This window comes from Carassius auratus, unplaced genomic scaffold (assembly GCF_003368295.1).
Source record: "Carassius auratus strain Wakin unplaced genomic scaffold, ASM336829v1 scaf_tig00017067, whole genome shotgun sequence".
Classification (NCBI taxonomy): Eukaryota; Metazoa; Chordata; class Actinopteri; order Cypriniformes; family Cyprinidae; genus Carassius; species Carassius auratus.
The window spans coordinates 100,191-126,360 of record NW_020524736.1 but is presented as its reverse complement, the minus strand read 5'-3'; the positions used below and the strand labels follow the sequence as shown (position 1 = coordinate 126,360).

The window sequence follows — 26,170 nt, the reverse complement described above, 5'->3', positions numbered from 1 at the left end:
CATATGTCCAGCTGGAATATGCTACCCAGCGTATTCTGTGCGAGCTGTAGGCCCTCACTCGTGCTGGCCTCACGACAGGGTGCTATCACTCACACGGGTCGCTGGAAGACAGCCATGTGGCGTTTTGTAAGGGACCCCATTCGTAACGTCGAACGTGACCGACTGAAAGGGAACGTCTTGGTTACGTATGTAACCCTCGTTCCCTGAAGGAGGGAACGGAGACGTTACGTCCCCTTGCCACATCGCTGTTCCGCTGAACGGCCGGGTCACTGGCTCGGCTCCTCAGCGAAGACTTGAATGCGAGTTGCTCGCGTTGCTCCTTATATACCCGCTCTGCGGGGCGGAGCTCGCGATGCAAATTCCGCAGACCAAGGTACTTTGTGTACCATTGGCTCGTTTTGTACCACTCGAAGGTGATTGGGCTCTCGGGCGAGATCCCATTCGTAACGTCTCCATTCCCTCCTTCAGGGAACGAGGGTTACATACGTAACCAAGACGTTACACATGATGGATTTATCACTGCAGATCAGGGTGTAGTGATCAGATGATGTTGGGGTCTTCTTGAGAACAGCTGCTTCTATGAAGCTGATGGAAATGTTACTTCCATTACATGTAAAGATACAGGGTTCATGATGGACCAGTTTGAGTTTACAGTCAGGACAGGAGATTCTACCTTATCTGAAACACACATGTATTAAAACATTTAAGGTCAAATACAGAGCTTGAGTAAATGAAACATTAAGAATTAAAAATTAAATTTCAAAGAGAATGATTCTGTCCATGTAACAATGAAGGTTGTTAAATATGTGACTTCAGCTTCATAAACACAGATGCATCTCTATATCACTTCCCCTTAGCTTTAGTGCCAGTTCAAATGATAAATCATAACTGTGGGAGGCAGCTTTAGTGTTCATTCAAACATAAATATTTTTGCATTTCACAAAACAGTTGGACCCCTGCTCTGGAAGTTGATGAACAGGTCCCCATTAGAGGACAGTCTGACAGCTGCTGTGAAATGACAGATATATCAGTGAGGCGCTATGATGCTATTTCTACTATTATAAAAGCGAAGAACAAATTAGTGCATACAAATTCTTAATCTGTGACCATGATTATCTAAAATGAAGGAAATTAAGTTCAAAAACAAGGGAACAAATCCTTACTTTGTGGGAATTGATTCTTAATTTGTATAAATGTATTATAGTCTGCATGATGTGTGGGTCTCTGTAAGCTTCATCAGTGTTTTCTCAGGTAAAGATATCTCCAAGACTAAGCCAAGAATCAACAAAAGCGTAATTAAAATACGATTTTAAATAAATAAATAAATAAATAAGATTAAATGTCGCCATCTAGTGGTTCTCTGTCAAAATGGACTGAAAAGACTTGTAATTTGGCAACTCTACGAGTAATACTTGAGGTATAAGTCATGTTTGCTGGATATGTTTGAATTCAAATGTCTACTTGCTAAATATAACACGAGAGGTGACGTCAGGATTATACCTCCAGTGTTTGCTCATTTTCATGTGGAGCCGACCGGGGTTAGTTGTCACACTTTTTTTTCACTTCCATTAATATTGATCACTTTAATTTTTTTAGACGATATATGTTCTGTGTAACAATATCAGATTCAGAATTCACAACAAAAAGTTCAAAATACACACAGAAATATTAGGACAGCTTGGTTGTGGAAGTTTGAATGAATATATTAAACCAATGCTAGAGAAAACAACTTTGACTGAAAATTAGACCTGCATACCCTTTGTTTATCATTTAAAGCTATGACAGAGAATAGTTAGAGTATGTAACATGATCCAAACTACTGCAAAGAAACTACAAACATGACAGGAAACGAGAACAGAATGGGCCAAAATGCAATTTAAAAGTCAAAGTAAAGTACAGTTTGATATGTACTTTCAAAGTGCCATTTTATGATTTGTCTAAGTATAAACCACAAGAAATACAAAACATGCGGCATGTGACAAAGGAAGCCATTTTGAGATCAAGTCTTGTGACAACTTCCCCATGACACATAGCCAGTTTCATTTTAAGAGGCATCGGCTGAAATGGCAGATAGTTTCTCATTTGGTTGTTTGTACACCTCTGAATAAACTGTATGGTCTGTTTCAGGGGGGATTGTAGGTTTTTTGTGTTGTCCTAATGTCCAGTAGACTGTGATGGGTCGATCGTTTCCCGTTTTCTCTCGTGTCTGGTCTTCAGCCTAATGAAATAAATCAAAAAAGTGTTTTTTTAATCCCTCATTGAGAAAAAAAAATTAATATATATATATTAGTTGTAAATATAGATTATTGGAGTACGTTTTACAAAATATAAATAAATTATTTGTTTTTCATGCATAATTCAGTGTGTTACTTGTGGTTCCTTTTTAAATGCTTGTGTATTTGAGAAAGAATACGTGAATCGAGCAAGAAAACAAAAGTACAAAAACACTGCACAGTTACCTAGGTACATCAACAGTTTCATCCACAGATGTAACGGACAACAAATATATAATAATATGTCCTGGGACATAAAAAACTATAAAAAAAGTAGTAAATATCTACAACACTTTATAGGTGTCTATCGTTTCATCCTTTAACATTGACACAACCTGTGCATTGTGCTAAAGGTTTTTGAAGTGGAAAAAAAAATTCCTTAGATTAACAAGTAGTTCATCATACTGAGACAAGTTATTTTTTTTCAATAATGTCCTTTTGTTTAGATGATGTGTTTATTTTTGATATACTGTTAAAGATAACATGAAGATATACGTTTGAATAGTTTGGGAAACGCTGATTTATAGATGGAAGCTTATGTTACTGAAATCAAAACATTAATACATACAAATAACCAATCATTACAGAAATAGCTGTACATGCTATATCCTCCCATATTATTATGCATTAGATTGAACATGATTAATAAGAACTACACTGCATGAGAACACATGGTGTCTGCAAGCTTAGTGATGAACAGTAGTTTGAAGCTTACCTCAACTTGAGCATAGACTGTATTACCTTCTACCTCCTCCTGAGCACCTGTGAGGTTTACAATGTACAGCAACATATCAGCATCAAGACTTATCAAATAATATATATATATATATATATATATATATATATATTCGTTTATTTATCTTATATTGGCTGCTAATTCCAAACTGCTCTAAACTTAGTTCTTTTAGTGTTATGTTGTGAAACTTCTGCATCTGGGGCTTTCCTCGTGTACTCAGTTGAATACAGCAGGTGTAGTGTAAACCATTTCATAAATGAAGACAATATTCTACAGTATTACAATTTACTAAAAGAGAGAAAAAAATTCAATAAATCTGTTTTCATCTTTCTTTTTTATTTATTTACAAAAGCAGTAAAGTACTTAATTGATTAAACTGATGAACACAGAGATCAGTTTTTTCATTGAGAATGAGGCAACATGGACATACCTTTTTTATACTTGAAGTACAGAAAGACTAAAAGACTCAAAATGCACAATGCCACTGAACCAACAAATGGCCACAGGAAAGAAGACAAAGTCTGGTCAATGTTTAATTCATTTTCTGGAAAATAAGACACAATAAGATTACAGTTGTAAGTTTAGTTGAGCTTGTTAGACTAGATTTATTAAACAAAAGTAATCTATTTTGAGAGATGTTGATTTGCACTCTGAATGATTGAGTGTCTCTGTGTTTGGTCAGATACCTTTATAAATGCAGAGTTCTTTGATGTTTATTTTGTCTTCATTCCAGCTGACAGGGTTGCTATGGTTACAAATGATGTATTCCTTACTGCAGTCCAGGATGAGAGTGTTGATCTGTGATGTCACTTCCTGTGGAGAGCATCTGTTGTTCTGATAGCTGGAGTTAATCATGAGCTCATGAGCTCTACATGTGAAGTTCACAGTACAGAAGTTACCACTGAACCAGTTTGAGTTCACAGTCAGGACAGGAGCCTCCACAGAGTCTGAAACACACATTTAAACCAAGTCACAATCTAAGCACAACACAAATTATTAATGTTTTTTTTGCAGTAGCAAATCCATGTGCCAAAAGCTGGTCTTAATTTGCACATTATGTAAAACTGTTAAACTGTTCATAAAATGCACTTATGAATTATCTTTTATGCAGGAAAACATTTAATCACACAAAGAAATGAGACTCACCTATAACAGATACTCTGTATGAGACCAAATCTGTGATTATTGATCCACTTATTCTTGCTGTGTAGAGTCCACTGTCTGTCTTCTGCATGTTCTTCAGAGTCAGAGAGAAGGTTACATCATTGAAAACCACTCTGTCCTTGTAGGAATCAAGAGGTTTTACTCTTTTGGAATCACTGTTGTATCTAACTATAACCTCTGATTTATCATTCATCCAGGATATAAGATCAAACTCTGGTAGTTGTTGTGTCTGTATATCCAGGTGAACAGAATCTCCTGTCTGCACAAACACAGAGATCTCAGCACTGAACCCTGAGGAGAGAGAAAGAAGCCAATTTTTCAAAATGTGTAACGTTACTAGAGGAGTTTTATGCTGTTCTCTTTGTGAAAAGTTTATATGCAGGTATGTAGTATTTTAATGTAATAAAAATACTACATACATACACACATTTTACAATGATAGAATAGCATATTAAAAATGTAATACAGCAATACTGCCCATATCTGGAACTTTGTCTCTGCTTACACATATAAAAAATTGGTAGGATGGATTCTGTTTCAAGCTTTTTTTCTCACTTTTTTTTGTTATTAAATTTAAATTACATTTACATTTAGTCAATTAGCAGATGCTTTTTTCCAAAGGGACTTACAAATGAGGACAACAAAAACAACAAAAGAGCAATGATATATAAGTTCTATAACAAGTCTCAGTTAGCTTAAACACAGTACATGTAGCATGGACTTTTGAATAATATAATAAATCAAAAGTAAACAGATAGAATAGAAAAAGAATATAGCAAGCTAGTGTTAGAGGTCATTTTATAATTGTATAATATATAAACAAAATAGATAGAATACAAAAAGATTAGAAAGGTAATGTTTTTATATTAGATGTATTGCAGACAGCATTAGGAAAGAAAATAATATATGGTTGTTTTGATACATTTCTGGTTACATACATATTATATATATTACATATTTTAATGAATGTGTTTTACCTGTTTTGAAGGTTAGAAGACAAAGAAGGAATCTGAGTATGTGATTTAATGCCATTGTAACGATTTTAAAACATTAATCACTGCTGTTGCAATGACTTCCTTGTAGATACTGAAGTTCACTCAAAGAAACAGAATTCCTGAAACTACATACAGCAGCAAATTCTGTCACTGACGTCAAGATGCATGTAAGCCTAAAAGAGGAAACGGTTAGGAGTCTCAAGAAATGAGTTTTAGCTCAGCTTGTATGGAATTACATTTGGTTCAATAAAAAAGAAAAATAACTTTATACAACTGAACATAACTTTTTCAGAAACTATGCTAATACAAAAGAAGAAAAACACAATGAAAATGAAAAAAATTAACACAGTTGCACAAATGTAACAGGCTCTTCAACCATGCTTCATTCTTTGTTGGCGTTTTTTCAAAGATTTGTTTTCGCTAATCGTAGATTCGGAATGCATTGGCTCAGATTTCGCTCACGTTTCGCAGTTTTTCGTTTGGTGTTTTGACACAAACTTGTCATGGGGGCGGGCTTAACAGTGATCTACTCTGTTTGGATAGTGAGCTTTTGATGGACATGTGCTCTCTTACCGGGAAGTACAGACGCCACTGCGAAACATAAGCGAAATCTGAAAACTAATCTTTGAAAAATATTAACAAAGAATGAAGCATATTTGAAGAGGCTGTTACAATTGTGCGACTGAGTTAATTTCTTTTCACTTTCATTGTGTTTTTATTCTTTTGTAATGGCATATTTTTCATAGTTTCTGAAAACGTTACGTTCAATTTATAAAGTTTCATTCATTTTTAGTGAACCAAATGTAATTCCATAAGCTTGGTCTGTGATAGAAACATGAGCTGTATGGAGTCAGTTGAGAGAGCAAAAACACTTCCTATTCCTACTCTGCAGAAGGCCTATGTATGAATTAACTATTTCACTAAAAAAGCAAAAATGTATCATAAATGGGAATATCCTCATAACATTTGATTTATAATGAATGACTTAAATGAGCATGTTTACCATATGCTAAAAATGTTACAAAATATTTTAAGACATCTATTGACAAACGCACATTTTTACATAGATTTAACCTTTGCTATTTATGCACAGGTTGTCTTCCTTGACTGTAGAATAATACACTATTGAATAAATTGTATAGTCTGTTTCAGATGCAGATGAACCATCTTTTACATTAACTTGTCCACATTCTGTATGATCTTTCTGTTGGACACCTAAGAGAATTAATAGAATACATTTAGAAAGTGACTTACATACAAAAAATTAATTTCTAGGGCTATACAGTCATTTATTTTTTATTAAGGCAGACCTACCCCTTTACACTTCTTGTAAGAGCAGCATATTATAGGAACTGCTGTGAAAACCAACACTGATGAACCAGCGACGACCAATAGCCCATGGAGAGGAAAGGAACTGTTGATTTCTTTGAGATTCTCTGCTGAAATTAAATCTTTCACATTAACAGTCATCAGAACACTAATATGATAAAATTAAAGATACTTTGCATTATTTTGTTTGAGAATAAATGGCTAAGAATTCAAATATGGATGATGTAAGAGTAGTTATTTACGTTCATGAGGTGGGCAAAGTGGGCAAAGTACATTCAGTCACTAAATCTCTCAAATTGCTTATTCTTTTCTCATTAAGACAGAACCACCACCAAAACTTTATATGGATAGTTTAAGTGCATTTTGATTGAAACATTTTCTGCTGTGGCAAGATGAAAGTTGATAGGAAAATACTGTAAAGGGTTTTAAAAAGTGAACTAAAGCTGTCTGAGATAAATAATAATAATAATAATAATAAAAATAAAAAAATAAAAAATTGTAATATGTAATAATAGACTTTTCAAAGTTCATGTTGCAGCCAAGGTGAAGCCTGTGTTAGTCGATTAATGTCTTATAAAATATATACAATGAAACTTTCATTCCTATGCTAATCCATTCCTTTTTTGACTGTTCTTTCACTAAATTATTTTAATGCTTTTCAGTTCACTTGATGATTGAGCAGACATTCTACAGTATATCTGACACCTTTTTAGATGCTCTGTTTAATTTTACATCCTTTTATTCATTTTGCAGATGCTTTTATCCAAAGTGATTGGGGAATACTGTACATAAAGCGATACTTCTTAAAGAGGCAAACAGACACAGGAAGTGCTTGTAATACCAAGTTTTAGGCATTGTTCAAATAAGTACAAGCTAGAAAGGGAAGGAATAAATAAAGAGAAAGACCAGGGTTTTTTTGTTTTTATTTTTTCAATTTAGGATGAAGTCAAGCAGTGTCGAAAGAGATTAATTTTCAGCTGTCGCTTGAAAGCCAAGAATGGTAAACAAGAATGTTCTTGAAAGTGATTTTGAGCCTCTCTGTGATGTTACCACGAGGCGCCGCTCACTATCAGATGTAGATTCGTAGTAGTGAGTGGAAGTAGGCAGTAGCCTGTGGCTGTCCTATGTGCAAACATCTATGTCTTCAACTTGATGCTAGTCTTAACAGTTAGCCAGTGTAAGGAGATAAAGAGAGGTGTAACATGGGCTCTTTTGGGGTTGCTGAAGACCAGTCGTGCCGCTGCATTCTGAAAAATTTGTAGAGATCTGATTGTGGTTGATGGAAGTCCAGCTAGAAGAGTACTGCAGCAGTCCAGCCCAGAAATGACAAGGGCCTGGACAAGAAGGGTGCTGAATTCATATATTAGTCAATGTATATATATCACATATTAGTCAATGTAAATTTGTATTTGCTTTCATTTCCAAGTGACATTAATAATCTTTACAATTGTAAATTCTTGAGACTGAAATAAATAAATAAAAATGCATTGTAAACTGTAATGCGAAAACTAAAATTATATCTACCCTCTTTGTTCTGTTCAGTGACATGATTGTGCTGATTCTTTTGATATTCTACTCTGTAAAGCTCATCACAACCAGAACATGAATTAACTGTGCAAAAATGAAATTAATTTCACTGAATTATACTCACCTATAACTGATATGTTTTAGTCAGCAACACACATTTCTTGTTTTCCAATAGTCATTGCTCTGTAGAGTCCACTGTCTGTCTTAAGCATGTTCTGTACGGTTTGATTTCTCCAGATTAATTTAGAGGTCTGACTACATTTCCTGATTTATCATTCCTCCAGACTAATCTTCTAAAGTGTGATGGTGTATGAACACACTGATTCCAGATCCGCATACTGAGGAGAGAAAAATTGATTATGCCTTTATTCAGTGACATGCACAGACCTCCAGAGGGCAGGGGCAAAATGGTGTTTTATTAACAATAAAGGAATAATTCACCAACATTTGAAGCTGCAGTAGGGAACTTTCGACGCTCTAGCGGTTAATAAACAGAACTGCTTGCATCTTGCAGAAGAACATTGTAGCCGGAGCTACTTCTCTCTGTTTATGTCTATGAAGAATCACAAAGGTACTGGGTTACTCCACCGCGGTACCCCCGAAGCAATCTAAAATAGTCAGAATATAAACACTTATTATAGGTGCACCCTAGTGATTCAGGACAAGCCAAAAACATGGTTTGGAAAATGGATTCATGGTGTACTCGCTTATTATGTTAATTTTCTACATTTTGAACACATTTTTTAACACACGGACTGCAGCTCTGATTGGTTGTTTTTTACCGGGAGCGCATGGCTTTCTGCAAATGGCAATAGGACCACTGGGAGGAGCCAGAGGAGCTTGATTTTTTTCACAGATTATCTGTCTCATATTCTACTGTCAGGACATAATGACAGGTTTAACAAATATGTAAAAAATATTTTTTTACAAAAGTTCCCTACAGCACCTTTAAAATAGGCTAGTGTTTTATTTGTATACCTTCATTTACTTGCTTAAAATTCATTTTAAACATGAAAGAGTTTCCTTCTTCTGCTAAACATAAATTATATTTTGAAGAAGGTGGAAAACCAAACAGTTTCTGGTATCCAGTGACTTCCATAGTATTCTTTTACTTTCAAAGCCAATGTGGACCAGTAAGAATTCTTTAAAATAACTTTTGTGTTCAGCACAAGAAATAAATTAATATAGGTTTAGGACAACATGTGAGTGAATAAATAATGACAAAAATAAAATTTTAGGGTGAACTATCCCTATAATTACAGTTAGCAGTAGTGGTGGAAATGTTTATTCTTTCAAGAGATTTGTTCATTTTCAGTTCTTTCATCAAAATGATTAATTCAGATTCGTTCACTGATTTGTTCAGTTACCATTTCTTCACTTTACATAAATACAGCAGCAGGTTGCAAAAAAAGAATGTTTCATGTGTTATGTCTTAAGTTAAGGAACATATTCACTTACAAAAACTTATTTGGCTTTGTTATAATGTGTGCATAATTTACTCGGACCACAAAGGGGCAGGGACTCGAGACCCACTTCCCCACCCCCCGCACACCACTGACTTTGTTTATCAGATTCATCTGCTACATACAGCTACTTTTGACCTTTACGTATGTATACATCAGGAGGACCAGGACATTTCTGGACCTGTGGACCAGTCGAGTTGAGAGCCGATCGCCAAAGCGAGGGAGACCTCCCCCACATTAGGCTCTGTTATTAACTTACACCAAACTACAAAAAGCAAATACTGATGTGTTAACACATACAAAAGTGTAAAGCAGCGCTACGCAATGCATCCACCAGCTGCACGAAAAAGCAGAGTCTCCTGCACAGCGCTGCGTTTGCGCCACAATGTAAAGTGATAATAAACATGTCACTTCATCCATTCAGACATGACACAGAATCACTGTTATAATTGTGTCGTGTGATATATGAGAACATTAAAGTTACTGTAGTGATGCTGGCTGTAAACTGCATTAATTTCACTTTCACTTTCAAATGGCAACAGGCTTACATAGGCTTGTTAATAAAGCACTTTTGTGATCACCATCTTACTAATTGGCCTACTAATTCAGTATAAGTAAGAACTACTCTCTTAATTTGTTTAGTTCTAATTAATTTGAATGGAAGTAAAATGTTGATTCAACATGTTTGCTGTATTAATGCGTGCCTCTATTTTAACGTGTTAGTAATTGCTTGGTATTCTGCCTTTTCGCTTATTCGGCCTTGCACCAAAATATATATTTTTACTATTTTTGGCTGAATAATTTCGGTTATTGAAAATTTTGTGCATCCCTATACTTTAGTAGTATTCTTCTTTTTTTACCAAAATGAGATGATGTGAGCATTATGTAGCAAGGTTAACCCTAACCCTAACATACAGTTACCCCTAACACACAGGTACTTCAATGTCTTTAATGTCACAGGTGAGATCCAGGAAATCCATTATATGGACAAATGCATCAGATATCACCACAGCTGAATAACGTCTCAGGTTACGAATGTAACCATGGTTCCCTGAGAGGGAACGAGACACTGCGTCCTCTGAAGAGATACTATGGGGAACACCTGGTCGTGACCCGTGTCTAAAGCATACTTTGAAAAACGCCAACGTGTTGGCCGGCGACAGCCACTGACGTCGCTACCGGCATGACTATAAATACGCGCCCGTAGGACCCGTCACCTATCTTCTTCGTGAAGCTTGCGTCCGAAGCATAGCAGGGAGCTAGAGGACGCAGTGTCTCGTTCCCTGTCAGGGAACCATGGTTACATTCGTAACCTAACACGTTCCCTGTCAAGGGAACTTCGAACTGCGTCCTCTGAAGGGACACTATGGGGAACAGTATACCCACACCGCCATGCTGAGGGCAGTGCAGGCCAGAATCATGGCAAACACTAAGTACCAACTCTACCATTTCACCGGGAACGGAATGTACAGATGAAGCCTCGGCCACGCCTGTACCATGGCGTCCAGCCCCAATGGAGCTGGATGAGTCAGAGGAAGCCAGAGGGGATAGTGCACTGCTCTCTCAAGCCACAAAACCGATCCACCCAGGTCTGGCCAACCTCTCCAACTCTGCTTCAACACCTTGGTGCGAAGGCGCAATTCCCCGAGCCTCAGCCCCTGCCTCAGCAAGATGTCTGCTCTCACAGTGCGTCTCAAAACAGCATGTAGTACTGGAGCACTCTGATGAAAAAAACAAGAATTCAGTCTCCCATGAGAGGAGGACTCCGAGCTCCGAGCATCATGCTCATAGGTGACCCTTTTAGAAAAGGGGAGTGCTGCTAAACTACTGTGATAATTGCCCACACAGCCCCCCATGTTGAGGGGCGGTGCTTGAGGTGTATAACAAATACACACTGGTTGAATGAAGCCCAAGGAACCCTAGGGCTAATCAACTTAAGAAAGGGAATGAAGCGGAGTGCGTAACCCTTACCGTACAGGATTTCAGAAAGTGTGCAGAGTCTTGTGTGCACACTTACCACTTACGTGGATTTCAGACAGTGGGCAAAGTGTTAACGTGTACACTGACCACTATGTGGTTTTGAGAAAAAGTACACAGGCTTAGCGTGTGTACTGCCATTGTGTGCAACGAAGCCACAGCCTGACCTGCAGCTGCGTATGATTTACCATTTAAGCAGGATGCATCCTGGAAGGGCTTAGATCGCAAAGAGGGAGATTTTAGAGAGGATGTTTCCCCCACTGAGAGATCGCTAGCCAGCATCTCTTCTACAGGGGGCATCCTCTCATAGCCGCTCTCGTGTATGCCATCGATATCAGCATAACTCATATGCTGAAAGCAAAGGATGTGAGAGAAAAACGGCCTCTTTAATTCCTTTTTGACTTCTGCATGTAAGTCAGGCAAGAATGAAAGACTCACCTGGGCTGGTGGGCTATGGTCAGACAAATAATGCTCATCGAGGCGACCTCGCGACGTTACCTTTCCGGCACGCTTCCATGGCAAGTCTAATTTTTCCGCAGCGCGATCCATAACCTCTAACAGCTCCCCATACGCAGAGCAGGAGAAATGAGAGGCTCAGCCTCAGCTTCTTCGCCACTCTCAAATATCTCCTTCTCTTTCTGGGTAAAACCCAGCAGAGCACTAACTTCAGTATCAGAATGGGTTAATGACACGCATATTCCTCCTGAAGTTCATTCTCGTTTGCCGCCAGAGAGTGTGAAAGGAAAAGTCCCTCTCTACACTCCTCAGCGAGATCCACCTGTGATCCCCACGAGCTCATTCTCCTCCGTGCCTCGGCAACGGCGGGACCTGAGCCGCGGGAGCCAGATGGCCATCCCTCTTTACTCGTAAAGTGAGACAAACGAGAGCGGAGCTTTTTTTCACAGAAAAACACTCGCAGTGCACACAGATTGCCCCCTCAAGGACATCGCGCACGTGCTCTTCGCCCAAACAAGAGACGCAAAGACTATGTGTGTCATCAGGTGTCAAATAACGCGGACATGGATGCACACACTGTATAAACGCCTTGCTAGTGGATGCCATGATAATAATAATAGATTACTCTTACCTTTCTGGTTGTTTCTCAGATGCATGCTTCAAACAAAACAGTCAATGAAGACGAAGAAGATAAGTGACAGGTCCTACGGGCGCGTATTTATAGTCGCGCCGGTAGCGACATCAGAGGCTGTCGCCGGCCAACACTTTGGCGTTTTTCAAAGTATGCTTCAGACACGGGTCACGACCAGGTGTTCCCCATAGTGTCCCTTCAGAGGATGCAGTTCGAAGTTCCCTTGACAGGGAACATGCAGATAGAGATGCTTTGACTGATGAAATTTGGAAGACAATAAACACCCAATTGCAATACAATGCTAATTGACAGCTTGTATCACATAAGATATAATTACAAATAATATTGTCTCACTGTGATAAGAAGCAACATGGAACCAGAAGCAAACTTTTTCAAACACAACTGATGCTATATAGTGATTTTGGAGCAAAACATGATATTTGAAGGATAAGTAAAGGTTTAAAAGAAAAAGAAATGTTTAAAACAGTGTGAACTGAAATGTGCCAGTAAAAAATAACGTGGTGTATGGGTAAGGTTGGGCATCGCTTGGATTTTTTAATTGTCAATTCCTATTTGTGATTCCAATAAAGTAAAATAATGATAATGATAAATGAAATCCTAGATATCATTCATATTTATTCTAACTATTATTGCAAAATATTTCCTTGTTAACTGAATACTATGAATGAAAATCAACAGACTAAACAACACAAGGATGTGTGTGCAGTAGAGAAAACACAGAAATAGGGGATATATTATAATTTGATAAAAAAAAAATCTAATACACTGCTGGATTTTAATCAATAATTTGTATTATATAATATTCCATTTTTCTTTATTTTCTTAATGGCAATCTTAGGATTTGTTAATACAAACACATAATAAGGAAAAATTGTTTCTATACTGTATAAAATGTTATGTCAATTTGTACTGGATTACTAATATATTATATTTATTACCTCAAAATTACCTGAAATTACCTTTTATAGCTACAGCAGTTGTGGGATACATTTGTACAAATTAGGGATTTCCTGCATGTCATAAGTTATTACTTCTGTTAAGTCATTTTGGACTTTCTGCGTGAGAGTGCCATCCAGCTTCGAATATGAATGAAACATGCACTACATGAGAGTGTTTAACGCTCCAATGTCAATATTGTCTCGTTTTGGATATGAATAAATTGTCCGGTCATGAATAATCTTATTTATACAACCATGTGCTTACACATTTTAAGCATGCACACAGAAAAAGGGATTGGAAATGCAACTGATTGACAGATAAATCATGGTTGATCTATCAGCCAGATGCACATAAAATTCAACGTTGTTTCAAGGTTGAACCTTTTATTTTGCTGTAGTATTGTTATTGCCACCGCCGCCATGTTGTGGTCACACTGTGTGTTTCATTGTGAAAGTGAAAATACTTTGTTTGGCCTTCCAAAAGAGAATGATATCTGCTTCATTATGCTTCGAGCTGATCTGCGCTGCATGCTGAGGAATACTCATGTTTTTCCACAGACAGAGTTCAGCTAAAACTACTAAAACTTACATCTCACCATTATCAAGCAACTTTGCAGTTTACGTTTTGCATACAGTACATGTGTAATGGAGGCCAGCGGGTAGGTGCTGTGCAGGTAAACCTCACTCCCCTGTTCTCAAGAGATGCACTAGTGACTGACACTAGTGGCTGCAGTCATTTAGCCTCCTTGTTAGTGTATCCACCTCTCATGTCTGAGACCAGGGTTTGAGGCCCACTTGTGGCACTGAGGACCCGGGAGAGAGGGGTTACACATGCAAAAACAAACTTTTGATACAGCATATAACAATGAGATGAATGAGAATGAAAATTAATGAGAACAAATCTGAGATTAATGTTTTAGCTCAACTTAGCCCTGTGGAGGAAGTATGAGCAATAAAAAAAGAACCAAACTTTCCGATGCTCAGTCAGTTGAGACTGTACTTCCTACTCAACAATGTGTGAGTTTTCTACTTCATTAATGAAACAAAGACTGATCAGAAAGAAGGATTAGAAATTAGAAATACATAAATACAGCAGCAGGTTGCAAAAAAAGAATGTTTCATGTGTTATGTCTTAAGTTAAGGAACATATTCACTTACAAAAACTTATTTGGCTTTGTTATAATGTGTGCATAATTTACTCGGACCACAAAGGGGCAGGGACTCGAGACCCACTTCCCCACCCCCCCGCACACCACTGACTTTGTTTATCAGATTCATCTGCTACATACAGCTACTTTTGACCTTTACGTATGTATACATCAGGAGGACCAGGACATTTCTGGACCTGTGGACCAGTCGAGTTGAGAGCCGATCGCCAAAGCGAGGGAGACCTCCCCCACATTAGGCTCTGTTATTAACTTACACCAAACTACAAAAAGCAAATACTGATGTGTTAACACATACAAAAGTGTAAAGCAGCGCTACGCAATGCATCCACCAGCTGCACGAAAAAGCAGAGTCTCCTGCACAGCGCTGCGTTTGCGCCACAATGTAAAGTGATAATAAACATGTCACTTCATCCATTCAGACATGACACAGAATCACTGTTATAATTGTGTCGTGTGATATATGAGAACATTAAAGTTACTGTAGTGATGCTGGCTGTAAACTGCATTAATTTCACTTTCACTTTCAAATGGCAACAGGCTTACATAGGCTTGTTAATAAAGCACTTTTGTGATCACCATCTTACTAATTGGCCTACTAATTCAGTATAAGTAAGAACTACTCTCTTAATTTGTTTAGTTCTAATTAATTTGAATGGAAGTAAAATGTTGATTCAACATGTTTGCTGTATTAATGCGTGCCTCTATTTTAACGTGTTAGTAATTGCTTGGTATTCTGCCTTTTCGCTTATTCGGCCTTGCACCAAAATATATATTTTTACTATTTTTGGCTGAATAATTTCGGTTATTGAAAATTTTGTGCATCCCTATACTTTAGTAGTATTCTTCTTTTTTTACCAAAATGAGATGATGTGAGCATTATGTAGCAAGGTTAACCCTAACCCTAACATACAGTTACCCCTAACACACAGGTACTTCAATGTCTTTAATGTCACAGGTGAGATCCAGGAAATCCATTATATGGACAAATGCATCAGATATCACCACAGCTGAATAACGTCTCAGGTTACGAATGTAACCATGGTTCCCTGAGAGGGAACGAGACACTGCGTCCTCTGAAGAGATACTATGGGGAACACCTGGTCGTGACCCGTGTCTAAAGCATACTTTGAAAAACGCCAACGTGTTGGCCGGCGACAGCCTCTGACGTCGCTACCGGCATGACTATAAATACGCGCCCGTAGGACCCGTCACCTATCTTCTTCGTGAAGCTTGCGTCCGAAGCATAGCAGGGAGCTAGAGGACGCAGTGTCTCGTTCCCTGTCAGGGAACCATGGTTACATTCGTAACCTAACACGTTCCCTGTCAAGGGAACTTCGAACTGCGTCCTCTGAAGGGACACTATGGGGAACAGTATACCCACACCGCCATGCTGAGGGCAGTGCAGGCCAGAATCATGGCAAACACTAAGTACCAACTCTACCATTTCACCGGGAACGGAATGTACAGATGAAGCCTCGGCCACGCCTGTACCATGGCGTCCAGCCCCAATGGAGCTGGATGAGTCAGAGGAAGCCAGAGGGGATAGTGCACTGCTCTCTCAAGCCACAAAACCGATCCACCCAGGTCTGGCCAACCTCTCCAACTCTGCTTCAACACCTTGGTGCGAAGGCGCAATTCCCCGAGCCTCAGCCCCTGCCTCAGCAAGATGTCTGCTCTCACAGTGCGTCTCAAAACAGCATGTAGTACTGGAGCACTCTGATGAAAAAAACAAGAATTCAGTCTCCCATGAGAGGAGGACTCCGAGCTCCGAGCATCATGCTCATAGGTGACCCTTTTAGAAAAGGGGAGTGCTGCTAAACTACTGTGATAATTGCCCACACAGCCCCCCATGTTGAGGGGCGGTGCTTGAGGTGTATAACAAATACACACTGGTTGAATGAAGCCCAAGGAACCCTAGGGCTAATCAACTTAAGAAAGGGAATGAAGCGGAGTGCGTAACCCTTACCGTACAGGATTTCAGAAAGTGTGCAGAGTCTTGTGTGCACACTTACCACTTACGTGGATTTCAGACAGTGGGCAAAGTGTTAACGTGTACACTGACCACTATGTGGTTTTGAGAAAAAGTACACAGGCTTAGCGTGTGTACTGCCATTGTGTGCAACGAAGCCACAGCCTGACCTGCAGCTGCGTATGATTTACCATTTAAGCAGGATGCATCCTGGAAGGGCTTAGATCGCAAAGAGGGAGATTTTAGAGAGGATGTTTCCCCCACTGAGAGATCGCTAGCCAGCATCTCTTCTACAGGGGGCATCCTCTCATAGCCGCTCTCGTGTATGCCATCGATATCAGCATAACTCATATGCTGAAAGCAAAGGATGTGAGAGAAAAACGGCCTCTTTAATTCCTTTTTGACTTCTGCATGTAAGTCAGGCAAGAATGAAAGACTCACCTGGGCTGGTGGGCTATGGTCAGACAAATAATGCTCATCGAGGCGACCTCGCGACGTTACCTTTCCGGCACGCTTCCATGGCAAGTCTAATTTTTCCGCAGCGCGATCCATAACCTCTAACAGCTCCCCATACGCAGAGCAGGAGAAATGAGAGGCTCAGCCTCAGCTTCTTCGCCACTCTCAAATATCTCCTTCTCTTTCTGGGTAAAACCCAGCAGAGCACTAACTTCAGTATCAGAATGGGTTAATGACACGCATATTCCTCCTGAAGTTCATTCTCGTTTGCCGCCGGAGAGTGTGAAAGGAAAAGTCCCTCTCTACACTCCTCAGCGAGATCCACCTGTGATCCCCACGAGCTCATTCTCCTCCGTGCCTCGGCAACGGCGGGACCTGAGCCGCGGGAGCCAGATGGCCATCCCTCTTTACTCGTAAAGTGAGACAAACGAGAGCGGAGCTTTTTTTCACAGAAAAACACTCGCAGTGCACACAGATTGCCCCCTCAAGGACATCGCGCACGTGCTCTTCGCCCAAACAAGAGACGCAAAGACTATGTGTGTCATCAGGTGTCAAATAACGCGGACATGGATGCACACACTGTATAAACGCCTTGCTAGTGGATGCCATGATAATAATAATAGATTACTCTTACCTTTCTGGTTGTTTCTCAGATGCATGCTTCAAACAAAACAGTCAATGAAGACGAAGAAGATAAGTGACAGGTCCTACGGGCGCGTATTTATAGTCGCGCCGGTAGCGACATCAGAGGCTGTCGCCGGCCAACACTTTGGCGTTTTTCAAAGTATGCTTCAGACACGGGTCACGACCAGGTGTTCCCCATAGTGTCCCTTCAGAGGATGCAGTTCGAAGTTCCCTTGACAGGGAACATGCAGATAGAGATGCTTTGACTGATGAAATTTGGAAGACAATAAACACCCAATTGCAATACAATGCTAATTGACAGCTTGTATCACATAAGATATAATTACAAATAATATTGTCTCACTGTGATAAGAAGCAACATGGAACCAGAAGCAAACTTTTTCAAACACAACTGATGCTATATAGTGATTTTGGAGCAAAACATGATATTTGAAGGATAAGTAAAGGTTTAAAAGAAAAAGAAATGTTTAAAACAGTGTGAACTGAAATGTGCCAGTAAAAAATAACGTGGTGTATGGGTAAGGTTGGGCATCGCTTGGATTTTTTAATTGTCAATTCCTATTTGTGATTCCAATAAAGTAAAATAATGATAATGATAAATGAAATCCTAGATATCATTCATATTTATTCTAACTATTATTGCAAAATATTTCCTTGTTAACTGAATACTATGAATGAAAATCAACAGACTAAACAACACAAGGATGTGTGTGCAGTAGAGAAAACACAGAAATAGGGGATATATTATAATTTGATAAAAAAAAAATCTAATACACTGCTGGATTTTAATCAATAATTTGTATTATATAATATTCCATTTTTCTTTATTTTCTTAATGGCAATCTTAGGATTTGTTAATACAAACACATAATAAGGAAAAATTGTTTCTATACTGTATAAAATGTTATGTCAATTTGTACTGGATTACTAATATATTATATTTATTACCTCAAAATTACCTGAAATTACCTTTTATAGCTACAGCAGTTGTGGGATACATTTGTACAAATTAGGGATTTCCTGCATGTCATAAGTTATTACTTCTGTTAAGTCATTTTGGACTTTCTGCGTGAGAGTGCCATCCAGCTTCGAATATGAATGAAACATGCACTACATGAGAGTGTTTAACGCTCCAATGTCAATATTGTCTCGTTTTGGATATGAATAAATTGTCCGGTCATGAATAATCTTATTTATACAACCATGTGCTTACACATTTTAAGCATGCACACAGAAAAAGGGATTGGAAATGCAACTGATTGACAGATAAATCATGGTTGATCTATCAGCCAGATGCACATAAAATTCAACGTTGTTTCAAGGTTGAACCTTTTATTTTGCTGTAGTATTGTTATTGCCACCGCCGCCATGTTGTGGTCACACTGTGTGTTTCATTGTGAAAGTGAAAATACTTTGTTTGGCCTTCCAAAAGAGAATGATATCTGCTTCATTATGCTTCGAGCTGATCTGCGCTGCATGCTGAGGAATACTCATGTTTTTCCACAGACAGAGTTCAGCTAAAACTACTAAAACTTACATCTCACCATTATCAAGCAACTTTGCAGTTTACGTTTTGCATACAGTACATGTGTAATGGAGGCCAGCGGGTAGGTGCTGTGCAGGTAAACCTCACTCCCCTGTTCTCAAGAGATGCACTAGTGACTGACACTAGTGGCTGCAGTCATTTAGCCTCCTTGTTAGTGTATCCACCTCTCATGTCTGAGACCAGGGTTTGAGGCCCACTTGTGGCACTGAGGACCCGGGAGAGAGGGGTTACACATGCAAAAACAAACTTTTGATACAGCATATAACAATGAGATGAATGAGAATGAAAATTAATGAGAACAAATCTGAGATTAATGTTTTAGCTCAACTTAGCCCTGTGGAGGAAGTATGAGCAATAAAAAAAGAACCAAACTTTCCGATGCTCAGTCAGTTGAGACTGTACTTCCTACTCAACAATGTGTGAGTTTTCTACTTCATTAATGAAACAAAGACTGATCAGAAAGAAGGATTAGAAATGGGTATACCCTCATAACATTTGCTTTAGGTGAAAACAAAAACTATTCTGGAAAGTACACACATGTGGCTTTAATATGGCAATAAACTGTATGTAAGGATCTGTACACTTAAAGGGATAGTTCACTGAAAATGAAATCTGTCATAATTTAATCACTTCAAGTTGTTCCAAACCTGTATTAGGTTTTTCTTCTGCTAAACACAAAAAGGTTTTCTTCTTGCTTAATTCGACAAATAAATGTTTTTCATGGCTATAAGAGAGAGAACTTTGACACCTTACCTTTATTTACTCATGCTCCAATGATAATACTGTATAAACACAATTAATATTATGATCAGTTTCAGAGCAAAAATCTACAAATAAGTCTGAACACCGTTAATTAAAAAACAAACAAACAGACACACACACAAAAAAACTGTTTAATGGCAACAAGTCAACTTCAACAAAACAATTATCACCAATATTAAAGCTGCGGTAGGTAACTTTTGACGCTCTAGCGGTTAATAAACAGAACTGCTTGCGTCTTGCAGAAGAACATCGTAGCCGGAACTACTTCTCTCTGTTTATGTCTATGAAGAATCACAAAGGTACTGGGTTACTCCTCTGCGGTACCCCCGAAGCAATCTAAAATAGTCCGAATATAAACACTTATTATAGGTGCACCCTAGTGATTCAGGACAAGCTAAAAACACGGTTTGGAAAATGGATTCATGGTGTACTCGCTTATTATATACATTTTTCTACATTTTGAACACAAACAAAGTTACGGACCGCAGCTCTGATTGGTTGTTTTTTACCGGGAGCGATGGTATTCCTGCAAATGGCAATAGGAGCACTGGGAGGAGCCAGAGGAGCTTGATTTTTTTCACAGATTATGTCTCATATTCTACTGTCAGGACATAATGACAGGTTTAACAAATATTTAAAAAATATATTTTTACAAAAGTTACCTACTGCAGCTTTAACACTCATTACTACTGATACTTGCCATTATTTGTTAATATGATGCAATTTCAATTTTTCCTTTCTCTTTTGTAGTGTTACAAGCTATTGATGCATAAAGAAGATCTGTAAAGTTGCAAAGACTTAAGTCTCAAATTCAAAGAGATATTCTTTATCAAAGTTAAAACAGTGCCATGCCTGCCTAAAATGGCTCATTCTAAAACGTCCCCACTCTTTGCTGCCACTGGCGCCATTTCATGGAGAAGGTGTGTGTTTCATTGTGAAAGTGAAACTACTTTGTATGGCCTTCCAAAAGAGCATGATATCTGCTTCGTCATGCATAGAGATGATTCGTGCTGGTCGCTGAGAAAATACATCAACTTCAATCTGTGGATCGCCAGATCGGTTTTCACTGTATGCACTTTCAAGTGGATATCTTGCCAATCAGAGCACACCTTGCTTTTCAGAGAGACGAGCCTTGTAAAAATCGACGCGTTTCAAAAATGTTCACACAAAGAAAGAAGTTATTGTTTGTCATTTGTCGTTTTCATGGTGCCATATGCAAGGCAAAGTGTAATAAGACAGAATAAATTGTAGAAATGTAATTTTCTTGTTGCTATGCAATGATTTGTATCGTATAAAGGGTCTATACAAATAAACTTGAATATAAATCATTATAATCAATAATTATGCCACCACTGGATGCAACAAATTTTATAATGGGCTTTAATGGTTTTGTCTCATGGAGCCAGGACACGTGGCATCACAGTATAGCAAGGGGCGCAACATTTCTGTCACATGCTTGAGGCATATGGTCAATCACAATGCACTGGACAGCTGGCCAATCAGAGCATACCTTAATTTTCAGAATGATGAGCCTTGTAAAAGTCTACACGTTTCAGAAAGGTGGGGCATAGAAGAGAAACAATAATGTACAGTATGCGGTAAGTAATATATTTTTTTTTTTTAACCTTAAACCGCATAATCACATTTCATTACACCAAATACACAAAATAATGTTCTTTTTAGCAAGTCATATGATCCCTTTAAAATATCCTAAAAAATATTTTAAGATATCTATCGAATACACAATTTAAATGCTATTTATGCACAGGTTGTCTGGCCCGCGTGGATTTACACACTTCTGAATAAATTGTATGATCTGTTTCAGAGGCAAATGATGGTTTTTGGTTTTGTCCTATTGTACTGTAGGTGGTGCTGGGGTGATTTTCCTTTTGCGCTTGTTTCCTTATCTGTGAATATATGTATATAGGTCTATAGTAAGTATATACAATTGTAACAAACATATTTACATATTGGCCTTTTGACCTCTAGCTATCTATATTTGTAAAGTTTTGCATAAAAGATAGAAGTAAATGTGTCCCTCTCTTTCTTACCTGAGGAGTAGGCATTGTCAGACTGATATTGTGAGTTTGTTTGGATTCCCCTGTAAATCCATACACAGTTTGAGGATTCGCTGATTTCTCCAACATCTCCAGGGGTCTTTGCATGTCATTCCTCAGCTGCAGAGCAATCCAGACAAACAGTCATATAAATCCTTCTCTTCATGCACATTTGCATTTAGACTCTATATACAGTAGCTAATACAATGTGGACACCACCTTCCTACTGAACAATTTTGAAAGACTTCCAATGAAGCACATATTCTAAATTCTAGAGAATTATGTTTTAGGATTTATTCATTCTTGAATTAAGAGTATTCATTTTATATGATGAATATACAAAAAATATCTGAAGCTTACCTGAACTTGTGCATAGACTGTCTGATCAATCTGTTGAGCACCTAAGAGATTTAGAATAGAATAGATTTAGAAAGTGACTTGCATACTAAAAATTATACTGAGGCTACAGTCATTTCTATTTCATTAAGGTAGACATACTCTTTTTACGCTTCTTGTAAGAGCAGCATATTACAGTAACTGCTGTGAAAACCAACACTGATACACCAGCGATGACCAAGAGCCAATGGAGAGGAAAGGAACTGATGATTTCTTTGAGATTCTCTGCTGAAATTAAATCTTTCACATTAATGATCATCAGAACAGTCATATCCTAGTTAAAGAGACTTTTTAGTATTTTATTTAAGAATAAACTGCTAAGAATACAAATATGGATGATGTAAAAGTAGTTATTTACGTTCATGACTTGTGCAAAGTTGGTAAATCTCTACTGTGTCATTCTTCCAGCTGACTGGGTTGCTGTAGTTACAAACAACAATGTTCTCTATACAATACAGTGCTAGAGTCTGGATTCCAAATGATGTCACCTCCTCCTGAGTGCAATTGTTGCTGTAGTATCTTTCGCTTACAGTATGATCAAGCCCACTGCATGAGACGTTCACGATACAGACGTTAACACTTATCATGGTGAAGTTCTCTTTCAGAACAGGAAAATCCACTGGATCTGAAACATTTTGCATGGAGAGGTTATAGGTTAAGACTTTTCAAAGTGCATGTTGCAGCTAAGGTGAAGCCTGACTTGGATATGCAATGCAATTCAATAAGGTGAAATTAAATATGTTAAAAAAATATTTCAGTAAATTATTATGTTGCCTTAATAAGTGACTTTCTATATGACAATTTTGGACGCTCTTTATAGATCAAGAGAGTTAAAAATGAGTTGAAAATGTATTTTCTCTCATTTGCATAAAACAATAATAGTCTTTGATTGAAAAAAAAAACATTATAAACTTTTTTACAATGCACAGATGCACAGCTAAAAATATCCTTCATATAATCTTGTTTCTGTTACTGTATAATGTCAATTCCATTGCTATTATCATTTGAAAATGCCATAAATGCCATAGTAAATAAAAAAAAAAAATAGTACAATATGCAATCACCTATAACTGATATGTTGTGTTTAGCAACACATATTTCTTGATCTCCTTTTGTTTTTGCCATGTAGATTCCACTGTCTGTCTTCTTCATGTTCCTCAGTGTGACAGAGAAGGTTTCAGTATTGAACTCCACTCTGTTCTTATATGAACTGTGCTCTTTTATATCTCCAGACTGACTCATGAATTTGACTATATTGTCTGACATATCTTTCACCCAGACTAAACTATTAAACTCTGGCAGTGTTTTATTTTTTATATCCAGTTCAACAGAGCCCCCTGTCTGTATGAACACATGGTTTCCAGGTCCGGATGCTGAGGAGAAGAACAAGAAGAAGAGGTGTTCATTTTAAAGAATGCATCATGACTTTTTTTTATCAGGTTCATATTTTTGCTACATACAACCTTTTACCCATACAACCAGCTTTATTCCAAACAGTGACAATCAACAAAAATAGAATTTTCATATTCAGTTGATAACTAGATAGAGATCTTTAATGTTTTGGTGATAATTCATATTATTTACAATACAAATATGTGGAAAGATTAATGTGCCTTCTCCTTTTGCAATGGACATCACATAGTCCCACACTGTTAGCAAGTGATGTACTTTTTACAACAAATTTTACATTTACAACAATGCATTGTATTCATGTTTTTGCATGATGGGAAATTTACAGACAGTCCAGTAATATTATTGTAACTACACTGTAGAAGCACTATTTTACAGCCACCACAAAGCATTGTGGGATGACTGCTGTTTGAACTTTGAAATTATGCGGCCAATGGTACCAGTATTGAAACATTTTTGGAAGAAGGAACACGTCTCAGGTATGTCACATAAAATAAAAGCTGTAACACACCGCAGGACAGGCTGTTAGCTGAATTATTTCAGACACTGATTTGTTGTGTTTATTTCTAAATGTCATCTCCCCCCTTGGGTCTCCACTACTCGCCCTTTAATAGTCAGTGCTAAAGTGCCCTTTTGGTCTTATCGATGTGCCCCAAGGAATGCAATTTCTCTCATGCCCCTCCAGCAGTCTGTGCCCACCACGCTTATAGCCAGTTATGGAAATATATATCATCACTTAAAATAGTAACAGTTTCATGTATTGCACATAACCATATAAACAACCATTAACTACTATTCAGAGCAAAGTAAATGGTCTTTGTTACCTGTGCTGGAGATCAGAACTTTCATGAAGAACACAAGAAATTGACCAATTTCCATTGCAACAGACGGAGGGTCTCTGTCTTGTTGTTATGATGTGCTACCTACTGTCTAGAAGAGGAAGTCGAGCATTTTTTGTGAAACACTCTGTGAACCTCATTTAAATCACCTAGACAGGAAATTTCTAAACAAAACACAAAAACTAAATTAAAATGCATCACTGAGTGTCTGTTCTGTCCCCTCGCTGTTCTAGTCTGTTCTTGCAGCCACCTACAAAACTAAACCGTCAGAGATAAAGCAAAGGAAGGTCGATATTACTATGGTTACTTACCACTTTACAAACCACTAGCCCTTAGAAGTAAGTGTGTGCAGACCAAAGATTTTGCACTTGTCAACCTATCAGGTTGTCTTCAGACAGCAGTAAATTCTTAACTTTTTATCTCTTATATTTGATGTTCATTTCATCAAATATAAGACATTTTAAGGCCATCTTAAATTAACAAATGTTAAATTGATAAAACAGAATTTTTATTAGAAAGATAAAGGAAAGTTATAGATGTATTCTTCACACAACACTAACAATAACAAAAACCTAAGGATATTTGGTATAACCAAAGTGAGCAGCATAGGAGGCCCTTTATGCAGCATACGGTTTAAGTACATTAGCATAGTTAATTGAGCCCTAATGCTAAATGCTTAATTTTTAACATGCATAAAAAAATAACAAATAAAAACTTTTTACAGAGCATAAATTTTATAGGCTCATGATTTCTAAGCATGCAAAAATGTTTCATAAAGTAAACTAATTAGATTCAGAGTTGGTTTTCTACCATTTTTATTTTTGTTTTTTGCCAGTAAGTTTTCTTTTGTCTTCAACTTTGCCTTATATGTTGGCCTGGTTAGGTTATAGACAGAGATGTGGGTGAGAAAGATCAGAAAGCTGCTTGAAGCCCACATATCCTTCCTACATCAATGAGGACATCTAAGCACTTACCAGAAGCTGTTGCTATATAGAGGAGCATTTAAAAAGCTTGAGTATGTCATAGAACAATGAGGCTGTTCTCAGAAATGGTCAATGCACAACTGTGGCTGGTTATTTTTTCTTGTATTACTACATATTTTTCTCATCTGTGGCAAAGAATCTCATTTGATTCAGTCTATTTGTTCATCTGCCATTTAATATTTTCTGTCAATGTCGTCTTCTTTAATATTACTTTAATAATATTTTTAGCTTTTTATATAATTTATAATAAATGAAATGTGTGCATCATTATTATATATATATATATATATATATATATATATATATATATATATATATATATATATATATATATATATATACATATTTGTGCCCTTAAAATAACTTTCTTCAACTACATCTGTTCTCTTCTTTGATGATTCTTTGAAACATTTTTTTTCTTGTTCGAG

General features: G+C 37.6%; 2 protein-coding genes across 2 annotated transcripts; both read right to left on the bottom strand.

The window, feature by feature from the left end:
- Nucleotides 1-1,581: 1,581 nt before the first annotated feature.
- LOC113075466 (uncharacterized) lies at nucleotides 1,582-5,277 on the bottom strand. The gene is made up of 6 exons (XM_026248186.1): nucleotides 5,151-5,277; nucleotides 4,156-4,464; nucleotides 3,696-3,956; nucleotides 3,440-3,553; nucleotides 2,989-3,035; nucleotides 1,582-2,218 (listed from the first exon to the last, which is right to left on the bottom strand). Exons 1-6 carry the CDS (start codon nucleotides 5,203-5,205, stop codon nucleotides 2,045-2,047), a joined length of 960 nt encoding a protein of 319 aa, XP_026103971.1. The 5' UTR covers nucleotides 5,206-5,277; the 3' UTR covers nucleotides 1,582-2,044.
- A 16,504-nt stretch (nucleotides 5,278-21,781) lies between these two features.
- Nucleotides 21,782-25,169, bottom strand: LOC113075472 (natural killer cell receptor 2B4-like). The gene is made up of 7 exons (XM_026248191.1): nucleotides 24,745-25,169; nucleotides 23,575-23,883; nucleotides 22,869-23,135; nucleotides 22,613-22,735; nucleotides 22,475-22,515; nucleotides 22,109-22,234; nucleotides 21,782-21,964 (listed from the first exon to the last, which is right to left on the bottom strand). The coding sequence occupies exons 1-7, from the start codon at nucleotides 24,797-24,799 to the stop codon at nucleotides 21,812-21,814; spliced, it is 1,074 nt and encodes a 357-aa protein (XP_026103976.1). The 5' UTR covers nucleotides 24,800-25,169; the 3' UTR covers nucleotides 21,782-21,811.
- Nucleotides 25,170-26,170: the final 1,001 nt, after the last annotated feature.